Below are 23,485 nucleotides of genomic sequence, written 5' to 3'. Positions count from 1 at the left end.
CACATTGCCTCTGTCACCCAGTTGGGTGGGACTGTCCTCTCCTGAATCCATTCCTGCCATAGTCTGAGAATCTGCTGCAATGGCTTCTCCTTCTGCTCCCACACCGTTACCTCTGGTGTCCCCCAAGCAGCTATCCTCAACCTCCTCCCGTATGTCGCATCTACATGCTGCCCTTCAGCGACTTTATCCAAAAACATACTGCCTGCTTCCACATGCATGACACCCAGCTCTCCCTCACACTATTACACGATTACTCGAATACCGTGTGCACTTTAGGTCTCCTTATTTAAGAAAGGATGTAAATGCATTGGAGACGGTTCAAAGGAAGTTTACTAGATTGATACCTGGAATGAGTGGGTTGTCTTATGAGGAAAGGTTGGACAGACTGGGCTTGTTTCCACTAGAGTTTAGAAGAGTGATTTGATTGAAGTGTGTGAGATCCTGACGGCCTTGACAAGGTGGATGTCGAAAGGCTGTTTCCTCTTGTGGGTGAGTCCAGGACTAGTGGGCACTGTTTTTAAAATTAGGGGTCACCCTTTTAGGACAGAGATGAGATGAATTTTTTTCTCTCAGAGGGTTGTGTGACTTTGGAACTCTGCCTCAGAAGGCAATGGAGGCGGGGTCATTGAATATTTTTAAGGCAGAGATATAGATTGTTGTTAGGCAAGAGAATCAAAGGTTATCGGGGATAGATGGGAATGTGGAATTCAAAACACAAGAAGATCAGCCATGACCTTATTGAATGGTGGAGCAGGCTCGAGGGGCCGAATGGTCTACTCCTGTTATGCGCTTATGAGATGGGCTTGGATAGGTCAGGAGAGGGGATAGGAGAGAAACCAGAGAAAAATGATCTTCCCTTATCCCCTACAAAAAACCATGGGTCATTGCTCATCAGAAACTCTTCCAGGAGGACTATATCAGGCTATTGTACCTTAACCCCTTCAATACGAAACCCGAGTGTTGCTGTAGAACTGAGGGTTTCCCTCCACTGCATGTAACGTGGTTTGAGAACAGCTTGGAGTGTGTGCTCCTGTGGTGTTGGGGCTTGAGGGTCAACTTCCACCATTTTTTTGTACATGTCTTTCCGTAATTTTGGGTTCTCTCGAGCTTTCATCAGCTCTTCTTCCAGATAGGTTCTACGGAGGGGAAAAGATGGAAACATTGGAGAATAAGAACAGTTTTCAGAGACTCCACACCGCTCACTGTAACGCTGATATTCCCACACCCCTCACTGTAACACTGATATACCCCACACCCCTCACTGTAACGCTGATATTCCCACACCCCTCACTGTAACACTGATATACCCCACACCCCTCACTGTAACGCTGATATTCCCACACCACTCACTGTAACGCTGATATACCCCACAACCCTCACTGTAACACTGATATACCTCACACCCTCACTGTAATACTGATATATCCCACACCCCTCACTGTAACGCTGATATGCCCCACACCCCTCACTGTAACACTGATATGCCCCACACCCCTCACTGTAACACTGATATACCTCACACCCCTCAGTGTAACACTGATATACCCTACATCCCTCACTTTAACACTGATATACCCCACACCCCTCACTGTAACGCTGATATGCCCCTCAACCCTCACTGTAACACTGATATACCCCACAACTCTCACTGTAACGCTGATATACCCCACACCCCTCACTGTAACACTGATATACCCCACACCCCTCACTGTAACACTGATATGCCCCACACCCCTCACTGTAACACTGATATACCTCACACCCCTCACTGTAACACTGATATACCTCACACCCTCACTGAAATACTGATATATCCCACACCCCTCACTGTAACACTGATATGCCCCACACCCCTCACTGTAACAATGATATACCCCATACCATTCACTGTACCACTGATATACCTCACACCCCTCAGTGTAACGCTGATATACCCCACATTCCTCACTGTAACGCTGATATGCCCCTCAACCCTCACTGTAACACTGATATACCCCACACCCCTCACTGTAACACTGATATACCTCACACCCTCACTGTAATACTGATATATCCCACACCCCTCACTGTAACGCTGATATGCCCCACACCCCTCACTGTAACACTGATATGCCCCACACCCCTCACTGTAACACTGATATACCCCATACCCCTCAATGTACCACTGATATACCACACACCCCTCAGTGTAACGCTGATATACCCTACATCCCTCACTGTAACACTGATATACCCCACACCCCTCACTGTAACGCTGATATGCCCCTCAACCATCACTGTAACACTGATATACCCCACAACTTTCACTGTAACGCTGATATACCCCACACCCCTCACTGTAACACTGATATACCCCACACCCCTCACTGTAACGCTGATATGCCCCACACCCCTCACTGTAGCACTGAAATACCCCACACCACTCACTGTAACGCTGATATACCTCACACCCTCACTGTAACACTGATATACCTCACACCCCTCACTGTAACACTGATATGGCCCTCACCCCTCACTGTAACACTGATATACCCCACACCCCTCACTGTAACACTGATATACCCTACACCCCTCACTGTAACACTGATATACCTCACACCCCTCACTGTAACACTGATATGCCCCTCAACCCTCACTGTAACACTGATATACCCCACAACTCTCACTGTAATGCTGATATACACCACACCCCTCACTGTAACACTGATATACCCCACACCCCTCACTGTAACACTGATATACCCCACACCCCTCACAGTAACGCTTATATGCCCCACACACCTCACTTTAACACTGATATACCCCACACCCCTCAATGTAACACTGATATGCACCTCACCCTTCACTGTAACACTGATATACCTCACACCCTCACTGTAATACTGATATATCACACACCCCTCACTGTAATGCTGATATGCCCCACACCTCTCACTGTAATACTGATATGCCCCACACCCCTCACTGTAACACTGATATACCCCATACCCCTCACTGTACCACTGATATCCCTCACACCCTCAGTGTAACGCTGATATACCCCACACCCCTCACTGTAACGCTGATATGCCCCTCAACCCTCACTGTAACGCTGATATGCCCCACACCCCTCACTGTAACACTGATATGCCCCACACCCCTCACTGTAACACTGATATACCCCATACCCCTCACTGTACCACTGATATACCTCACACCCCTCACTGTAACACTGATATACCTCACACCCCTCACTGTAACGCTGATATTCCCACACCCCTCACTGTAACACTGATATACCCCACACCCCTCACTGTAACGCTGATATTCCCACACCCCTCACTGTAACACTGATATACCCCACACCCCTCACTGTAACGCTGATATACCCCACAACCCTCACTGTAACACTGATATACCTCACACCCTCACTGTAATACTGATATATCCCACACCCCTCACTGTAACGCTGATATGCCCCACACCCCTCACTGTAACACTGATATGCCCCACACCCCTCACTGTAACACTGATATACCCCACACCACTCACTGTAACGCTGATATACCCCACAACCCTCACTGTAACACTGATATACCTCACACCCTCACTGTAATACTGATATATCCCACACCCCTCACTGTAACGCTGATATGCCCCACACCCCTCACTGTAACACTGATATGCCCCACACCCCTCACTGTAACACTGATATACCCCATACCCCTCACTGTACCACTGATATACCTCACACCCCTCAGTGTAACACTGATATACCCTACATCCCTCACTTTAACACTGATATACCCCACACCCCTCACTGTAACGCTGATATGCCCCTCAACCCTCACTGTAACACTGATATACCCCACAACTCTCACTGTAACGCTGATATACCCCACACCCCTCACTGTAACACTGATATACCCCACACCCCTCACTGTAACACTGATATACCTCACACCCCTCACTGTAACACTGATATACCTCACACCCTCACTGAAATACTGATATATCCCACACCCCTCACTGTAACACTGATATACCCCATACCCCTCACTGTACCACTGATATACCTCACACCCCTCAGTGTAACGCTGATATACCCCACACCCCTCACCGTAACGCTGATATGCCCCTCAACCCTCACTGTAACACTGATATACCCCACACCCCTCACTGTAACACTGATATACCTCACACCCTCACTGTAATACTGATATATCCCACACCCCTCACTGTAACGCTGATATGCCCCACACCCCTCACTGTAACACTGATATGCCCCACACCCCTCACTGTAACACTGATATACCCCATACCCCTCACTGTAACACTGATATACCCCACACCCCTCAGTGTAAAGCTGATATGCCCCTCAACCATCACTGTAACACTGATATACCCCACAACTCTCACTGTAACGCTGATATACCCCACACCCCTCACTGTAACACTGATATGCCCCACACCCCTCACTGTAACGCTGATATGCCCCACACCCCTCACTGTAGCACTGATATACCCCACACACCTCACTGTAACGCTGATATACCTCACACCCTCACTGTAACACTGATATACCTCACACCCCTCACTGTAACACTGATATGGCCCTCACCCCTCACTGTAACACTGATATACCCCACACCCCTCACTGTAACACTGATATACCCTACACCCCTCACTGTAACACTGATATACCCCACACCCCTCACTGTAACACTGATATACCCCACACCCCTCACAGTAACGCTTATATGCCCCACACACCTCACTTTAACACTGATATACCCCACACCCCTCAATGTAACACTGATATGCACCTCACCCTTCACTGTAACACTGATATACCTCACACCCTCACTGTAATACTGATATACCCCACACCCCTCACTGTAACACTGATATACCCCACACCCCTCACAGTAACGCTTATATGCCCCACACACCTCACTTTAACACTGATATACCCCACACCCCTCAATGTAACACTGATATGCACCTCACCCTTCACTGTAACACTGATATACCTCACACCCTCACTGTAATACTGATATATCCCACACCCCTCACTGTAACGCTGATATGCCCCACACCCCTCACTGTAACGCTGATATGCCCCTCAACCCTCACTGTAACGCTGATATGCCCCACACCCCTCACTGTAACACTGATATGCCCCACACCCCTCACTGTAACACTGATATACCCCATACCCCTCACTGTACCACTGATATACCTCACACCCCTCACTGTAACACTGATATACCTCACACCCCTCACTGTAACGCTGATATTCCCACACCCCTCACTGTAACACTGATATACCCCACACCCCTCACTGTAACGCTGATATTCCCACACCCCTCACTGTAACACTGATATACCCCACACCCCTCACTGTAACGCTGATATTCCCACACCACTCACTGTAACGCTGATATACCCCACAACCCTCACTGTAACACTGATATACCTCACACCCTCACTGTAATACTGATATATCCCACACCCCTCACTGTAACGCTGATATGCCCCACACCCCTCACTGTAACACTGATATGCCCCACACCCCTCACTGTAACACTGATATACCCCATACCCCTCACTGTACCACTGATATACCTCACACCCCTCAGTGTAACACTGATATACCCTACATCCCTCACTTTAACACTGATATACCCCACACCCCTCACTGTAACGCTGATATGCCCCTCAACCCTCACTGTAACACTGATATACCCCACAACTCTCACTGTAACGCTGATATACCCCACACCCCTCACTGTAACACTGATATACCCCACACCCCTCACTGTAACACTGATATGCCCCACACCCCTCACTGTAACACTGATATACCTCACACCCCTCACTGTAACACTGATATACCTCACACCCTCACTGAAATACTGATATATCCCACACCCCTCACTGTAACACTGATATACCCCATACCCCTCACTGTACCACTGATATACCTCACACCCCTCAGTGTAACGCTGATATACCCCACACCCCTCACCGTAACGCTGATATGCCCCTCAACCCTCACTGTAACACTGATATACCCCACACCCCTCACTGTAACACTGATATACCTCACACCCTCACTGTAATACTGATATATCCCACACCCCTCACTGTAACGCTGATATGCCCCACACCCCTCACTGTAACACTGATATGCCCCACACCCCTCACTGTAACACTGATATACCCCATACCCCTCACTGTAACACTGATATACCCCACACCCCTCAGTGTAACGCTGATATGCCCCTCAACCATCACTGTAACACTGATATACCCCACAACTCTCACTGTAACGCTGATATACCCCACACCCCTCACTGTAACACTGATATACCCCACACCCCTCACTGTAACGCTGATATGCCCCACACCCCTCACTGTAGCACTGATATACCCCACACCCCTCACTGTAACGCTGATATACCTCACACCCTCACTGTAACACTGATATACCTCACACCCCTCACTGTAACACTGATATGGCCCTCACCCCTCACTGTAACACTGATATACCCCACAACCCTCACTGTAACACTGATATACCCTACACCCCTCACTGTAACACTGATATACCCCACACCCTTCACTGTAACACTGATATACCCCACACCCCTCACAGTAACGCTTATATGCCCCACACACCTCACTTTAACACTGATATACCCCACACCCCTCAATGTAACACTGATATGCACCTCACCCTTCACTGTAACACTGATATACCTCACACCCTCACTGTAATACTGATATATCCCACACCCCTCACTGTAACGCTGATATGCCCCACACCCCTCACTGTAACACTGATATGCCCCACACCCCTCACTGTAACACTGATATACCCCATACCCCTCACTGTACCACTGATATACCTCACACCCCTCAGTGTAACACTGATATACCCTACATCCCTCACTGTAACACTGATATACCCCACACCCCTCACTGTAACGCTGATATGCCCCTCAACCCTCACTGTAACACTGATATGCCCCACAACTCTCACTGTAACGCTGATATACCCCACACCCCTCACTGTAACACTGATATACCCCACACCCCTCACTGTAACACTGATATACCCCACACCCCTCACTGTAACACTGATATACCTCACACCCCTCACTGTAACACTGATATGCCCCTCAACCCTCACTGTAACACCGATATACTCCACAACTCTCACTGTAACGCTGATATGCCCCACACCCCTCACTGTAACACTGATATACCCCACACCCCTCACGGTAACACTAATATACCTCACACCCCTACTGTAACACTGATATACCCCACACCCCTCACTGTAACACTGATATACCCCACACCCCTCACAGTAACGCTTATATGCCCCACACCCCTCACTGTAACACTGATATACCCCACACCCCTCACAGTAACGCTTATATGCCCCACACCCCTCACTTTAACACTGATATACCCCACACCCCTCAATGTAACACTGATATGCACCTCACCCTTCACTGTAACACTGATATACCTCACACCCCTCACTGTAACACTGATATACCTCACACCCCTCACTGTAACACTGATATGGCCCTCACCCCTCACTGTAACACTGATATACCTCACACCTCTCACTGTAACGCTGATATGCCCCTCAACCCTCACTGTAACACTGATATACCCCACACCCCTCACTGTAACGCTGATATACCTCACACCCTCACTGTAACACTGATATACCCCACACCCCTCAATGTAACACTGATATACACCACACCCTTCACTGTAACGCTAATATACCCCACACTCCTCACTGTAACGCTGATATACCTCACACCCATCACTGTAACACTGATATGCCCCACACCGCTCACTGTAACGCTGATATATCTCACACCCCTCACTGTAACGCTGATATACACCACACCCCTCACTGTAACACTGATATCCCCCACACCCCTCACTATAACACTGATATACCTCACACTCCTCACTGTAACGCTGACATACCCCACACCCCTCACTGTAACACTGATATACCTCACACTCCTCACTTTAACACTGATATACCCCATACCCCTCACTGTAACACTGATATATTCCACACCCCTCACTGTAACACTGATGTACCCCACACCCCTCACTATAACCTGATGTACTCCACACCCCTCACTGTAACACTGTTACACCCCACACCCCTCACTGTTATACTGATATACCCCACACCCCTCACTCTAAAACTGATATACTCCACATCCCTCACTGTAACACTGATATACCCCACACCCCTCACTGTAACGCTGATATATCTCATACCCTTCACTGTAATACTGATATACCCCACACCCCTCACTGTAACACTGATATATCCCACACCCCTCACTGTAACACTGATATTCCGCACACCCCTCACTGTAATACTGATATATCCCACACCCCTCACTGTAAAACTGATATACCCCACACCCCTCACTGTAACACTTATATATCCCACAGCCCTCACTGTAACACTGATATACCCCACACCCCTCACTGTAACACTGATATATCTCATACCCTTCACTGTAACACTGATATACCTCACACCCTTCACTGTAACACCGATATACCCCACACCCCTCACTGTAACTCTGATATACCCACACCCCTCACTGTAACTCTGATATACCCCAAATTGGGTGTTTGTTATTCTGTCCATTACATCAGTGTCTACACAAAGATTTTCATTGGCTGTTAAAACCCTTCAGACTGTCCTGAGATCAAGAAAGGAAAAAAAAGACTTGCATTTATGTAGCGCCTGTAAAGCACAAAGCACTTTACAGCCAATGAAGTACTTTTGAAGAGTAGCCACTGTTGTAATGTAGGAAATGCAGCAGCCAATTTGCGCACAGCAAGATCCCACCAACTGCAGCAAAAAGGACCAGATACAACGTTTTTGTGATGTTGGTGAAGACTGAATATTGACAAGGACTCCAGGGAGAAATTCCCTCTGCTCTGCTTTGGAATCACGTCATGGGATCTTTTATGTCCACCAAAGAGGGCAGACAGGGGCCTCAGTTTAACCACATCTGAAAGTGCTGCACTGGAATGTCGATTTCTACGCCCAAATTTCTTGAGTGGGACTTAAACCCACAACCTTCTGACTCAGGCACGAGAGTCCAACTGAACACAGCTGACACAGGATAAGTGTTATATCTATTTAAGTCCTTTCTTACTGGTGTTTTCGCCAGGGTTAACTGTGGTTAGATTCTAAATGTCATCTTAATTGAGAGTGCTGTTACAACGCTCTGCCGGAAATCGGCCCTACACATCATATTTAGCAAGCCAGGCTCAAGCCACATGAGCACAGATGGGCAACTCCAAGAACGTAGAACTGAGCGGAATTGTGGATGTTGTCCTTCTGCAAGCCTGTAAGGGGGAGGCTTCAGGCCTACACAAAGGCCTTCCATCTGAAATAACAGCTGAGGCAATGGAACAAGGAAGGGGCCTTTTGATCCATCAGGGCCACACAAGAATCAGAACTTAGCCCATGGATTGGGTGGGCTGCTAAAGAGCTCCCACTTCCCACCTGGAGAGATGTGGGACAGAAACGTCCTGGCCGTGCTGAGGCAGGTATGGAGGCGGGACAGCGACCAAAATCCAGGCGACCTTGCCAAAGATGGGGTGGCACTGGTGCCAGCTGCCTGCCTGCCAATGGCTGGTAGTTAATTATAAGCAACTAGGTCCCTACTTTGGGGCAAATTGGTGGTCCCATCAAGATCTTACTGGCTCAAGGTTGAATCCCAGCAAATGCCTGGAGGTGACCTCCCTATGGCAGCAGCCAAGGGAGAAAGGACCAGCAAGGTCTCCTTTAACTTTTCCCCCCTCAAACCCCTGGAGCCACAAATCCCAGAGGGCCACAGTTGTAGCCGCAGGACCACCACCCTCCCCCCACTACCCAGCAACGCATGGAGAGGTTCTCCTCCGCAATGATGTTCTGGCAGTTTTGGTCACAGTTTACTCGGTTTTTTCTGAACTGTTCAGGCGGTGCCTCCATCTTGAGATGCCCTCAAGGTCTCCCGCCTACATCAGCAATGCCACCTTTTCTGACTGGGGCTGCTAGTCACCCAGGGCCTCAGGCGTTCCCATTGGTCCTCCCTCCTGGACAGCCCTCCTGCCGCTCTTAACTGGATGGAGTCCTGGAGGCAGCTGGTTAATTAGCTACTCCTAGTAAGATCTCATGGGCGGATGGCCTTCATAAACCATTGGGGCCTAGACCTGGAATTGGTCCCGTCCCTCTTTTGAAAACCAAGGCAGCAAGATTCAGCCCATGAAGTCACTGCAGCTCAGTCATTTCAGGCGCAGGGCTCACTCCCAGTTCCATTGCTGACTGTTGTGAGAGGGTAGCAGGCTTAGGATTCAGGTGGTTGCAACCTCAGCTCTGAGTTAGAGGTTCAAGCCTCACTCCATGGACTCGGGTGCATGATCCAGACTGACACCTCAGCGTAGCACTGTCAGAGATTCTGCCATTCAGGTAAAATATCAAACTGAGGCCCCATCTACTCTTGCAGGTGGATGTAAAAGGTCCCATGGCACTAATAGAAAAACAGCAGGGGAGGCCTCCCATTATGCCGACCAATATTTATTGCTCAACAAACATCACTAAAAACAGATTACCTGCTCATTTATTTCATAACTGTTGTTGTGCACATATTAACTGCTATTTTTCTTACATTCCAATAGTTCAAATGCACGTCACTGTCTTTAAAGCTGAAAGCTGTCCAGAACGCTGCAGAGAAAGCCCCTGCTTTTGCTTGAAATAGAGGCCGTGAGAATCTTTTACATCCACCTGCAATGGCAGGCAGGGCCTCCAATGATGCAGCCCTCCCTCAGTGCTGCACTGAAGTGTCAGCCTGGATTATGACTCTGGGGTGAACTTGGGAACCCACAACTGTTGGCTCAGAGGCGAGACCCCTGAGCTGCTCTGTAAGGGCTGAAAGATGAGATAGAGGTCCAGGCAAGCTGCTTTCTTCATGCATTCCAACTGAAGGTGCAGTGCTGATCAAAGTTTGCTGACTCTTTACATGACGAATAAACGCTGGACACTTGTGTTTCCATATATTCCGTCCAGACCACCATGTTTATGGAGGCGTTTCAGATGCTGGTGCATGAAGACTGTTCTAGCATGGTGCCTTGGACCAAATTTATAACAGAAAATGTGAAAACTCAAAAATAACAATAACAGGGAGGCTCAGTGGGATCAATAGAAGCAAACATGTTCAATAAGATTCTTGAGGTTTCCAAGCAGTGGTGTCCTAGAGGGGAAACACAGATCCGGCACTGATAAGAATCTACATCATTGTCAACTACACTCCTCTTATCTCTGCTGGGTGAGCTAGCATTCTACAAACCAGCCAATCAGAGAGATAACCTGGAAGCTGCAGTGCAAAAACAGAATTGCTAGTTGCCTGTGGTTGTGTGTGTGGAGGAGGGGGGGTGGTGGTGATCACAGATTCAAGAAACTAAACCATTTGTGATTGTTGCCTCAGTTGATCTTGTTACAGAGTAATGAGATGACTGATAAATACTCCAATCAGCTTCTAAACACACTGCAAACTCAAGTGACTTGGGGGCTCGGTGTAAATGGAAGGCTTGTTGATTGAATTGGGTACTCTGTATCATTTGCAGAGCAGCAAGTCACTTTGACAATCATATTCCATCTTGCCCTTTTACTATTGCCAGTCCAGCTGCTCACTATGCAGATCCCAGTCTAATTAGTCACTGTACTAGTCCCAGTCTAATTGGTCACTGGTCTGCCCTAGTCCAACGGTTTGCTGGGCTGGTCCCAGTTTAACAACAATAACTTGCATCTATGTAGCACTTTTAAAGTTGTAAAGCCTCCCAAAGCGCTACAGAGGGCTGCAAGTCAAAAAAAAAAGGTGACAGTGAGCCAAATAAGGAAATGAATAGGTCAAATGACCAAAAGCTTGGCAAAAGAGGTAGGTTTTAAGGAATGTCCTAAAGGACGAGATAGAGGTAGAGAATTGAAAATGTTTAAAGAGGGAATTCTAGAGCTTGGGGTCTTGGCAACTGAAGTCATGGCCACCAGTGGTGGAGAGGTGAAAATCGGGGGTGCTCGAGAGGCCAGATGTGGAGGAGTGCAGATATCTCAGAGTTGTATAGTTGGAGAAGGTTACAGAGATAGGAAGATGCGAATCCATGGAAGAATTTGAAAACAATGTTGATCAGCACGCACAAAGGTGAATAGGGAACCTGACTCGGTACCAGAGCGCATAATGAAAGAAGTTTTAGGCTGTTCAAGTTTATACCGGGTGTGAGGTGGGAGACTGGCCAGGAGAGGACTGAGATAATCAATTTTCAATGTCACTTCAGATGGTCTCTGCCTTGCTCCCAGAGCAACTGGTTATCATGCTGTGTATTAGAATGAAAGAGAATAAACGTACATGTTGGCTGTTGCCATCGTGAAAAAGTAGAGATTGTGCCTGCACTCTGAACCTTGACCTTTCATCTAAGTTTGTTGATGAATTAAAAACCCTGGTGTTTGGTTTAACACAGAAGTCAGGTGTACTCATATCCTGAAAGCAGAAAGGTGCCTGTCACATTTCCTAACAGTAACCACACTTCAAAAGCACTTCTTTGGCTGCAAACAGGGCATTTAAATGCTAGTTAAAAGCAAAGTACTGCGCATGCTGGAAATGTGAAATAAGAATCAAAAATGCTGGAAAAACGCAACATTTCTGGCAACATCTATGGAGAGAGAAACAGAGTTAACGTTTCAAGTCTGTATGGCTTTTCTTCAGAGCTAAGAGAGATAGAAATGTGATGGATTTTATACTTTTTAAGAGTGGGTGGAGCAGGTGGAGCAAAATAGAAAGTCAGGGACCTCAAGAGAGATTGACAAAGATGTCATGGACCCAAGACAAAGGGAGTGTTAAAGACTAAAGAAGGCGCTGATAGTGGCATAAAGGTAAGATAGCAGAATGTGTTAATAGCAGAACAAGGGTCAGCGCTCTGTGAAAGCACAACATAGAAACAAGTGACAGGTGGCCCTGTGGGGGGTTGTTTTTATTTAAATGCAAGTCTTTGTTGATTCCAGTTCATCAGAAACACCTATGCTGATACAGATTGTCACCTACCTTATTCCCATTTTACAGTCCATGACACATGGATTATCAAACTCAGCCAGCAAGTCGTCCAGCTGAATATACAACTCTCCTTCTTCATTAGTAACGCCATGGTAATTGGGTACGAAGGGAGCTAGTGAATCCATTTTTAATTGCTCAAAGCACATCTTCTCGTTCTCACTGTACTTCTTCAGGATCCTCCCACCATCTCCTGCCTTGAAACTACCTAAGTGACAAACAGAACAAGGCACCATTTTAGCATGTGTGCGCATTCGTGGCAATGTCCTGTAACACTTCCAGGTGTCAACGAGGAGTGCAGGAGTGCTCCATGCTTGCTTGTGATCCTCTCAAGGATCGTTATCAGAACCTCCTTGTTTCCCCAAGGATGGCGTTACACACCATGTCCCCCCACCATGTCATTTAATCATTGACCAAATCGCACCACCACCCCCAACCGCACAACCACCCCCGCCCCCCCTACCAACCAACCCCCCCCCCCCCCCCCCCCCCCCCCCTCCTGGTTTCATTCATCACAATTCATCCACATTGATGAAGTTTGCTCTATATTTCACCAGGATGATACAGGGTCAAAAAAAAGTTTAAATTCTGAGGATAGATATCCTAGAGCAGACTTGTGTTCCCTTGAATGTAGAAGGTTAAGGGATGGTCTAATTGAGGTGTTTAATAAGACTAAAAGGTTCAATAGGGTACATAGGGAGAAATATTTAAAAATCGAATAAACAACAGCATTGAGAGAAAATTATTTTTTTAATATCCCTGTGATTTTTCTCTCAGATTGCTTCCACCAGTGTCCTGGAGATTAATCTTTTATTCCTGGAGACTCTAGAACAAGGGAGAGTTGGCAACTTACTTACAGAGCTAACAATCACAAGATTTGTCAACAATGTAGGTTTTTATAGTCATCATGACTCCTTAAACCACCAGCAGCAGATGAGTGAAGAAGCTCCCTCGGACCTTCATTGTGTTTATGGCTCAATGTCCCAACTTGGAGTCTGCTTTGTGAGTCTCGCTCTGTGAGCGTGGGCATTGACAGTGAAGTGCCCACACTGGCCCCCGATGATTAGCAGGAGGGAGGGCAAGGAGGGTGAGGGGGATCCCCGATAGCGGGTAACAAATCCAGTGAGGCGGGCGATGCTCAGGGCCTTCCAACATTAATGGCAGGGCCTCATTAAAGCGAATCTTTGCAGAGCCCTGCCCGACACCCAGTCAGATGGGCAGCCTGCCAGGGGTGGGTGAGAGCAGGCATCTGATGGCAGGAGGCCACAGCCAGCACCTGTGAGGATTGTCCCAGATAGCAGTGCAGGGGGTAAGGTTCTGGGCATGAGTGGGAGGAGGAGGGGCTCTGGACAGAATTGGGGGAATTGGAAAGCAGCCCTTCCCTCCGCACTCCCAATCCTGTTGAGCTTCTCTCTCCTCAATCAGGAGATTGGAGCGGTAAATCGGTGGCAAGATTGCAAGGAATCGCAGCCCTCCGCAAACCTGGCAAGCATTCCAGCTTAACCTACCAGTGGGATTAAATGAATGGTAGCTAGTTGGCGGGTATAAACTTAGGGTCACTGTCTTAAAGCATTGGGCAGCAAGCTAAAAGGGTTGGCGGGGGAAGAGGGGTGGGGGAGGATGGTGTTGTTGAATTGAGCTTTATTTTAAAACATGACTGCTTAGAGAAACTGACCCGGGCTGATGGCACTTGAATGTGGAGACAATTATCAAAATAAACGCCCACGGACACCAGAGAAAATTGTAAACAGGAAGTGACAACTCTGACCATAGAGTACCCAATAGTCACACTGAGATCAACAACCACATCTGCCCACAGCAGCACAAGATGGGCAACCTGTTTCGTTCATGCCAAAAACCTGAAAATTTTAGCGTCAACATTTTTGCTCACTGCTGGAAATGTTATCAATGTTTCTGAGCAGAATATATTACTTTTGAATCTCTGCTCTGGCTGTTAACATGAATCCATTTCAGCTCTACAAGACTTAGCCACAGAAATGAGCCAATTGTTGAGGCTCAGTCAGTTGCACTCTTATCTCTGCATCAGAAGGTTGTGAGTTCAAGTCTCACTCTGGAGACCTAATCGGGCTGCGAGTCCTGTGCAGTGCTGAGGGAGGGCAGCCCTGTCAGAGAAGTTAAACTGAAACCCTGTCTTCCCCTGAATGTAAAAGATACCATGCCACTATTTTGCAGAAGATTAAGGGAATTCTCCCCAGTATCCTTCAACCAACAGCACTAAAACAGATCATATTTTATCACATTGCTAAATGTGGGAGATTGCTGTGTGTAAATTGACTGTTGTGTTTTCCTACATTACAACACTTCAAAAGCACTTCATGGGCCATGAAGCACTTTGGGGTACCCTAAGGCGGTGAAAGATGCTATATAAATGAAAGTTCATTCTTTGATTACAACAGAAATTTCTTCCTTTAATTGCAGTGATGGCCGGCACAGATTTGTTGGCCTGAAGGGCCTATTTCTGTGCTGTTTTACTCTATGACAATAACAAGTTCAAAGGAGGCAGCAAGACAAATGTCATTCTCAAATGAAGGTTACTTCTAGATTAACATAGCCCAGAGGGGGAGATGGTGGTGTAGTGGTTTAGTCTTCCTGAGTCACTGGTTAATGCTGTGGGGCATGGGCTCAAATGCCACTGTGGCAGCTGGTGAAACTTAAATTCTTTTCAGTGAAAGCTAGTCTCAGTAATGGTGACTATAGTCCTATCATTGAAAACACATCTGGTTCACTGATGTCCTTTAGGGAAAGAAATCTGCTGTCCTTACCTGGTCTGGCCTACATGTAACTTCAGATTCACAGCAATGTGGTTGACTCTTAACTGCCTTCTGGTTTAGCAAGCCACTCAGTTCACAGGCAGCTAGGGATGGGCAACAAATACTGGCCTTGCCAGTAATGCTCAATCCCATGAAAGAATAAATTTTTTTAAAAAGAGGTAAGTTACCTGAATGACCAGCCAGTTGAATCCATGAATATTGTTTCTTGAAGGAGACCATGAAGGGTGAGCAGTGCACTATTGTTTTAGCTTTCCGCCAGGGTTTATGCTGCAAAAACAAGATGAGAGAAATTGAGGCCTCTCCTCTGTCAGATTTCTCAGCATCGTTAAAACAAAAGCACCATTCATATAGCACTCTTTCTATGTTGAATTGTATGCAGGTTACGTGAAAGTGGGGAACAAAATAAAGGAGAGAAAAGAGTGGGGTGCGGGAGACAGACAATGAGTGGCATTCAGTCTACAACAGAAAATTTAAATTTAAACAGAAGGTTCACCAGACTGATTCCTGGGAGGAAGGGGTTGTCTTATGAGGAAAGGTCCAGCAGGTTGGGCCTATAATGGGGTTTAGAAGAATGAGAGGTGATCTTACTGAAACAAGTACATTTCTGAGGGGGCTCGAAGGGTCGATGCTGAGAGGAGGTTTGCTTCTGTGGGGAAATCTAGAACTAGGGGGAACAGTTTCAAAATAAGGGATCTTCCATTGAAGGTGGAGATGAGGAGGAATTTCTTCTCTCAGTGAGTCATTAGTGCTTGGAATTCTCTTCCCCAGCGAGCAGGGTAGACTAGGTCATTGAATATATCCAAAGCTGTGACAGAGATTCTTGGGCAACCAAGGGCTATGGGGAACTGGCAGGAAAGTGGAGTTGAGACCAAAGTCAGAAAAATGTAAGGTGGCACATGTTGGTAGGAAGAATGGGGAGGTTGCTTACTACTGGAAGGTACAAGTTTAGGCAGGGTAAAGAGTAAAGGGATCTCAATGTACAAATACAATAATCACAAATACATCAATTACTCTTAGTCGCACCACTGGTTAGCAAAACCATAAAAAAAGCAAACCAGGCACTAGCCTAAATAAATATATAAAAACAAAAAACTGCGGATGCTGGAAATCCAAAACAAAAACAGAATTACCTGGAAAAACTCAGCAGGTCTGGCAGCATCGGTAGAGAAGAAAAGAGTTGACGTTTCGAGTCCTCATGACCCTTCGACAGAACTAGGTGAATCCAAGGAAGGGGTGAAATATAAGCTGGTTTAAGGTGGGTTGGGTGGGGGGAGAGAAGTGGAGGGGGTGGTGTGATTGTAGGGACAAACAAGCAGTGATAGAAGCAGATCATCAAAAGATGTCACAGACAACAGAACAAAAGAACACATAGGTGTCGAAGTTGGTGATATTATCTAAACGCATGTGCTAATTAAGAATGGATGGTAGGGCACTCAAGGTATAGCTCTAGCAGGGGTGGGGGGAGCATAAAAGATTTAAACATATTTAAAAATAATGGAAATAGGTGGGAAAAAGAAAAATCTATATAATTTATTGGAAAAAAACAAAAGGAAGGGGGAAGAAACAGAAAGGGGGTGGGGATGGAGGAGGGAGGTCAAGACCTAAAGTTGTTGAATTCAATATTATTTCTAAAGGTTTAGAATTGAAAAGTAGGGAAGCTATGCTAAACCTGCTTCGAACCTTGGTTAGGTGACAGAGTACTATGTGCAGTTCTGTTTGCCATATTATAAAAAGGATATAGAGGCACTGGAGAGTGCACAGAGAAGATTTACAAGGATGGTACCAGAAATGCATGGGTGTACATTTCAGGAGAGGATTAACAGGCTGGGTCTCTTTTCTCTTGAAAAACAAAAGCTGAGGGGCATGACCTATTCGAGTTATTTGAAATTCTGAAAGGTTTTGTTAGAGTGGATGCAGAGGAGAATGTTTCCTCCTGTGGTGAAGAGCATAACTAGAGGCATCAATGTAAGATAGTCACCAAAAAATCCATTAGGGAATTCAGAAGAAACTTCTTTATCTAGAAAGTGGTGAGAATGTGGAACTCGCAGGGAGTGGTTGAAGTGAATAGTATAGATGCATTTAAGGGGAAACTAGACAAACATTTGAGGGAGAAGAGAATAGAGGGGTTACAATGATAGATTTAGATGGGAAAAGATGGGAGGAGGCTCAGTGGAGCATAAACAGTGCCAGGGGTTGGTTGGGTTGAATGGCCTGTTTCTGTGCCATATATCCTATGTAATCCTATGTAGATCATGATCTCATTGAATGGTGGAGCAGGCTTGAGGAGCACATGTTCTGCTCATGCTCCTTTTTATTATATTCTGATTCTGTTAACGTGCAAAACATTTTACCTCTCCCTTCAGGCAAGAAGTAGGCATAGTAAGCAAGCTGAATATTTGAGAAAGTAGGATTAATTTGTGGCCAATACCCAGTACATCAGGCTTTAATTCTGAAGGTAGGGTGATGAATAAATATTCCTCTCCATTGCTTCCAACAACATATTGGAACTCCAACCTCAGCACATTTACTTCACTAGGGATATTTTAGCATGTTTTTAATAAGACAGTTTAGTGGCATTTAGTGGGCAGCTTTAGACTGCTTTCTAAATTTCCCTAAACTCAATAAACTCATCCCATTATTTTGCACAGGATTTGAACACCAAAGTTGTAAGACTTCAAGTTTGGCTTTCTTTGTCAATGTTTAGAAACATAGAAACATAGAAAATAGGAGCAGGAATAGGTCATTCAGCCTTTTGAACCTGCTCCGCCATTCAATATGATCATGGCTGATCCTCTATCTCCATGCCGTACTCCCGCTCTCTCCCCGTACCCCTTGATGCCTTTAGAGTCCAGAAATCTATCTATTTCCTTCTTAAATATATTCAGAGCCTTGGCCTCCACAACCTTCTGTGGTAGAGAATTACGTAGGTTCACCAGACTCTTCTCATCTCAGTCCTAAATGGTCTACCCCGTATCCTGAGACTGTGACCCCTTGTTCTAGACCTCCAGCCAGAGGAAACAGCATCCCTGCATCCAGTCTGTCTATCCCTGTCAGAATTTTATACATTTCCATGATATCTCCTCTCATTCTTCTAAATTCCAGTGAATACAGGCCCAGTCAGTACAATCTCTCCTCATACGACAATCCTGCCATCCCAGGAATCAGCCTTATGAACCTTTGCTGCACTCCCTCTATGGCAAGTATATCCTTTCTTAGGTAAGGAGACCAAAACTGTACACAATATTCCAGGTGTGGTCTCACCAAGGCCATGTACAAGTTGCAGGAAGACATCCTTGCTCCTATAATCAAGTCCTCTCACAATGAAGGCCAACATACCATTTGCCTTAACTGCTTGCTGCACCTGCGTGCTTGCTTTCAGTGATTGGTGTATAAGGACACTCAGGTCCCTTTGTACATCAACATTTCCCAATCTATCACCATTTAAGTAATACCTTGGCATTCTGTTTCTCCTATAAACGTGGATAAATTCACACTTATCCAGGTTATACTCCATCTGCCATGCATTTGTTCACTCACGCAACCTGTCTAAGTTGCCTTGGAGCCTCTTAACACCCTCCTCATCACTTACATTCCCACCAAGTTTGGTGTCATCAGCAAACATGGGAATATTACATTTGGTTCTCTCATCCAAATCATTGATATATATTGTGAATCGCTGGGACCCAAGCACTGATCCCTGCGGTACCCCACTAGTCACTGCCTGCCACTCTGAAAAATAGACCCATTTATTCCTACTCTCTGTTTCCTGTCTGCTAACCAATTCTCAATCCATGCCAATCTATTACCCTCAATCCCATGTGCTGTAATTTTGCACACCAACCTCTTATGTGGGACTTTATCAAAAGATTTCCGAAAATCCAAATACACATCCACTGGCTCTCCCTTATCTAGTCTGCTAGTTACATCCTCAAAGAACCCCAGTAGTTTTGTCAAACATGATTTCACTTTCATAAATTCATGTTGACTTTGTCTAATCCCGTTGCTATTTTCTAAGTGTCCTGTAATCACATCCTTTATAATAGAGTCTAGCATTTTCCTTACTACTGATGTTGGGCTAGCTGGTCTGTAATTTCCTGTTTTCTTCCTCCCTCCTTTTTTAAATAGTGGGGTTACACCCTCCAATCTGCCAGGACTGTTCCAGAATCTACAGAATTTTGGAAGATGACAACCAATGCATCCACTATTTCCATGGCCACCTCCTTTAGTACTTTGGGATGTAGATTATCGGGCCCTCAGGGTTTATAGGCTTTCAGTCCCCTTAATTTCTCCAGCACAATTTTTTCGGAAATTACTAATTTCCTTAAATCCCTCCTTCTCACTAGACCCTCGGTTCCCCAGTATTTCTGGGAAGTTATTTGTGTCTTCCTCTGGGAAGACAGAACTAAAGTAGCTGTTTAATTGCTCTGCCATTTCCTTGTTTTTTATTATAAATTCTCCTATTTCAGACTGTAAAGGACCTACATTTGTCTTCACTAATCTTTTTTTTTTACACACTTATAGAAGCTTTTACAGTCTGCTTTGCAAGTTTACTCTCATACTCTATTTTTCCTCTCTTAATCAATACTTTGGTCCTCCTTTGCTGAATTCTAAGCTGCTCCCAATCCTCAGGCTTGCTACTTTTTCTAGCAACTTCACATGACTCCTCTTTGGTTCTAATACTATTCTTAATTGCTTTTATTAGCCATGGTTGGGCCACTTTTCCTGTTGTGTTTTTGAGCCAGAAAGGAATGTATAACTTTTGTAATGCGTACATTAGTTCCTTAAACATTAGCCACTGTGTATCCACCGTCATGCCTTTTAATGAAGTTCCCCAATGTATCTTAGCCAACTCAGACCTCATACCTTCGTGGTTTCCTTTGTTAAGATTTAGGACCCTAGTTTCAGATCGGGCTAAGATAAAAGCAAAGTACTGCAGATAATGGAAATCTGAAACAAAAACAGAAAATGCTGGAAAAACTCAGCAGGTCTAACAGCATCTGTGGAGAGAAAGACAGGGTTAACATTTCAAGCCCCTATGACTCTTCTTCAGAGCTAAAAAGAGTCATACAGACTCAAAATGTTAACTCTGTTTCTCTCTCCACAGATGCTGTTAGACCTGCTGATTTTTTTCCAATATTTTCTGTTTTGTTTCAGATCGGACTACTTCATTTTCCATCCTAATGAAGAATTCTATCATGTTATGGTCACTGTTCCCCAAAAGACCCCACACAACAAGTTATTAATTAAACCCTTCTCATTGCACAATACCAAATCTAGGAAAGCCTGTCCCCTAGTCAGTTCTTCTACATACTGGTCTAAAAAAACCATCTCATACACATTCCAGGCATTCATTCACCACAGTATTATTGCTAGTTTGGTTTGCCCAGCCTATATGTAGATTAAAGTCACCCATGATTACTGTAGCACCCTTGTTATATGCATCTCTAATTTCCTGTTTAATGCCATCCCCTACCTTTGGAGGCCTATAGACAACCCCCACTAATGTTTTCCATCCTTTGTTGCTTTTTTAGCTCCACCCAGACTGATTCTACATCTAGACTTCTGAGCCAATATCCTCCCTCATTATTGCACTGATTTCATCCATAACTAAAAGTGCCACACCACCTCCTTTCCCTTTTTGCCTGTCCATCCTAAATATTGAGTGCTCTTGGATATCCAGTTCCCAGCCTTGATCACGCTGCAGCCCTGTCTCCGTAATTGCAATCATATTGTGCCCGTTTACATCTATTTGCGCTGTTAATTTCTCTACCTTATTGCGAATGCTCCATGTTGGAATGGGTTGGTTGGTGAAGTACCAATGAATGGAAGTTATGTTGTAGCTATATAACGTTCTGGTTAGACCCCATTTTAGAGCACTGTCCAGTTCTGATCACTGCACCTCAAGAGGAAATTATTTTTCTGTTTCTAACCTACTTAAACTCTTCATATTAAACACTACGATCTGATTTCTCCCCAACATTTGTGGGACAAGTTTCTGAAGTCTCTGTCCCAACACTGATGCCATCTTTTTCATCAGCTGCCAAACGCAATTAACTAGATTCTGCAAAGGATCTAAAAGCAAAATACTGCGGATGTTGGAAATCTGAAATGAAAACAGAAAACGTTAGAAATACTCAGCAGGCCTGCCAGCATCTGTAGAGAGCGAAACAGAATGTTTTGAGTCAGATAGGACTTTCGTCTCAAAACATTAACTCTGTTTTTCTCTCCACTGACGCTGCCAGAGCTGCTGAGTATTTCCAGCACTTTCTGTTTCTACAAAGGATATGTTCCTGAAATAATGTTGTGGGATATTAGTGGGAAATTACTTTTAAGCTTTTGTCTGAAATTCCGCTCCACACTATTTTATAATCAACAGGATAGTACTGCTGTAAAAATCAGGTAGGTGCTTCAAATTAATGTGTTAAGTGTTTGCGTGCAGGTGGCCTTGGCTGAAACTTCTAGGGGCTACAATTTATAAAACTGCTAAAAAAATAAGAGAGGCTTAGGGTTAACGCCACTGCCCATTGCCTTTAGTCTCGAAATTCATAGTGATTCCCAAATTAAAACAGGATGCAACACATTTAAATACAGCTGCATTAGCGGTTTAGCAATTAGCTAAACATTAAGGCAGAAGGTGCAATGCATGCTCATTCTGTGCCCGCGCCTCTGATGCCACCTGAGGCTTGAGCTGTCAGTTTGTTTTTCTGCTACAACTTCCTCCAGACATTTTAAATGCAAATGCTGTGGTAGCTCAGTTGCTGAGCTCCACAAATGTCACTCCATTCAAAACAGGAACTCGCTTAACGAGTGTTTCAGAACTAAACAGAAAAGGTCATGTATGTTTTAGTTGTGAAACAGCCGCCTTATTCACTACACATGTGCCACCAGCAGCTCTCGTTGGCCCCTGTTTGACTGGTCTCAAACAATAATAGAGGCTTTTTTTTGTCACACCACACTGAACAAGCAGCAGCAGCAGCATTTGCGCCCTCGCAGTATGCAATGATAAGGGTGTCCATCAAGCTGCATAATGAGAAGCCCATGTCCAACCAAATCTACAGGAAGGAACTTCACATGGTTAAACAGTAAACAAACCTTACCATGCAGAATAAGCACTAACTCAATTGGGGTTAAACAGTAAACAATCCTTACCATGCTGAATAATCACAGACTCTATATGGTTAAACAATAAACAATCCTTACCATGCTAAATAAACACCAACTCCATTCGGTTAAACAATAAACAATCCTTATTCTGCTGAATAAACACCAGCGCCATACAGCCACATCTCAAAGTGCTATAGCAGGATCTGAACTCACAGTCGCTGGATTATTATCCTAGACATTGCCCGTTGTCGAATTGAAGTATATAGCCAAAGAAGAAGCATGTCTAAACTCTGTGTCAGGTGTGGCAGAATTGGACCTGTACAATTTGCCTCACTGAATCTTGTCAAGGCAAGACAGAATTAGCTGGAGATGTTGCTTCTGATCTCTCCTCAGTGAGCACTGATTGAAAACAACACCAGCTTGGATTGGCTGGGCAGAGTTGGCATCAGTGATGCT

At 45.4% G+C, this 23,485-nt stretch overlaps 1 protein-coding gene across 1 annotated transcript in view; it reads right to left on the bottom strand.

Moving 5' to 3' along the window:
* The window catches only part of itpka (inositol-trisphosphate 3-kinase A), a 77,482-nt gene that overhangs the window by 10,709 nt on the left and 43,288 nt on the right, over positions 1 to 23,485 (bottom strand). Inside the window, exons 2-4 of the mRNA XM_041214742.1 lie at positions 16,093 to 16,192; positions 13,128 to 13,341; positions 932 to 1,136 (exon numbers count right to left, since the gene is read on the bottom strand). Of these exons, the coding sequence (XP_041070676.1) occupies positions 932 to 1,136; positions 13,128 to 13,341; positions 16,093 to 16,192 (519 nt within the window). The remainder of the gene's footprint in view (positions 1 to 931; positions 1,137 to 13,127; positions 13,342 to 16,092; positions 16,193 to 23,485) is intronic.

This window comes from Carcharodon carcharias, chromosome 20 (assembly GCF_017639515.1).
Source record: "Carcharodon carcharias isolate sCarCar2 chromosome 20, sCarCar2.pri, whole genome shotgun sequence".
NCBI classification, from domain to species: domain Eukaryota; kingdom Metazoa; phylum Chordata; class Chondrichthyes; order Lamniformes; family Lamnidae; genus Carcharodon; species Carcharodon carcharias.
The sequence above is the reverse complement of the archived record's forward strand: the minus strand, read 5'-3'. Positions and strand labels throughout refer to the sequence as shown.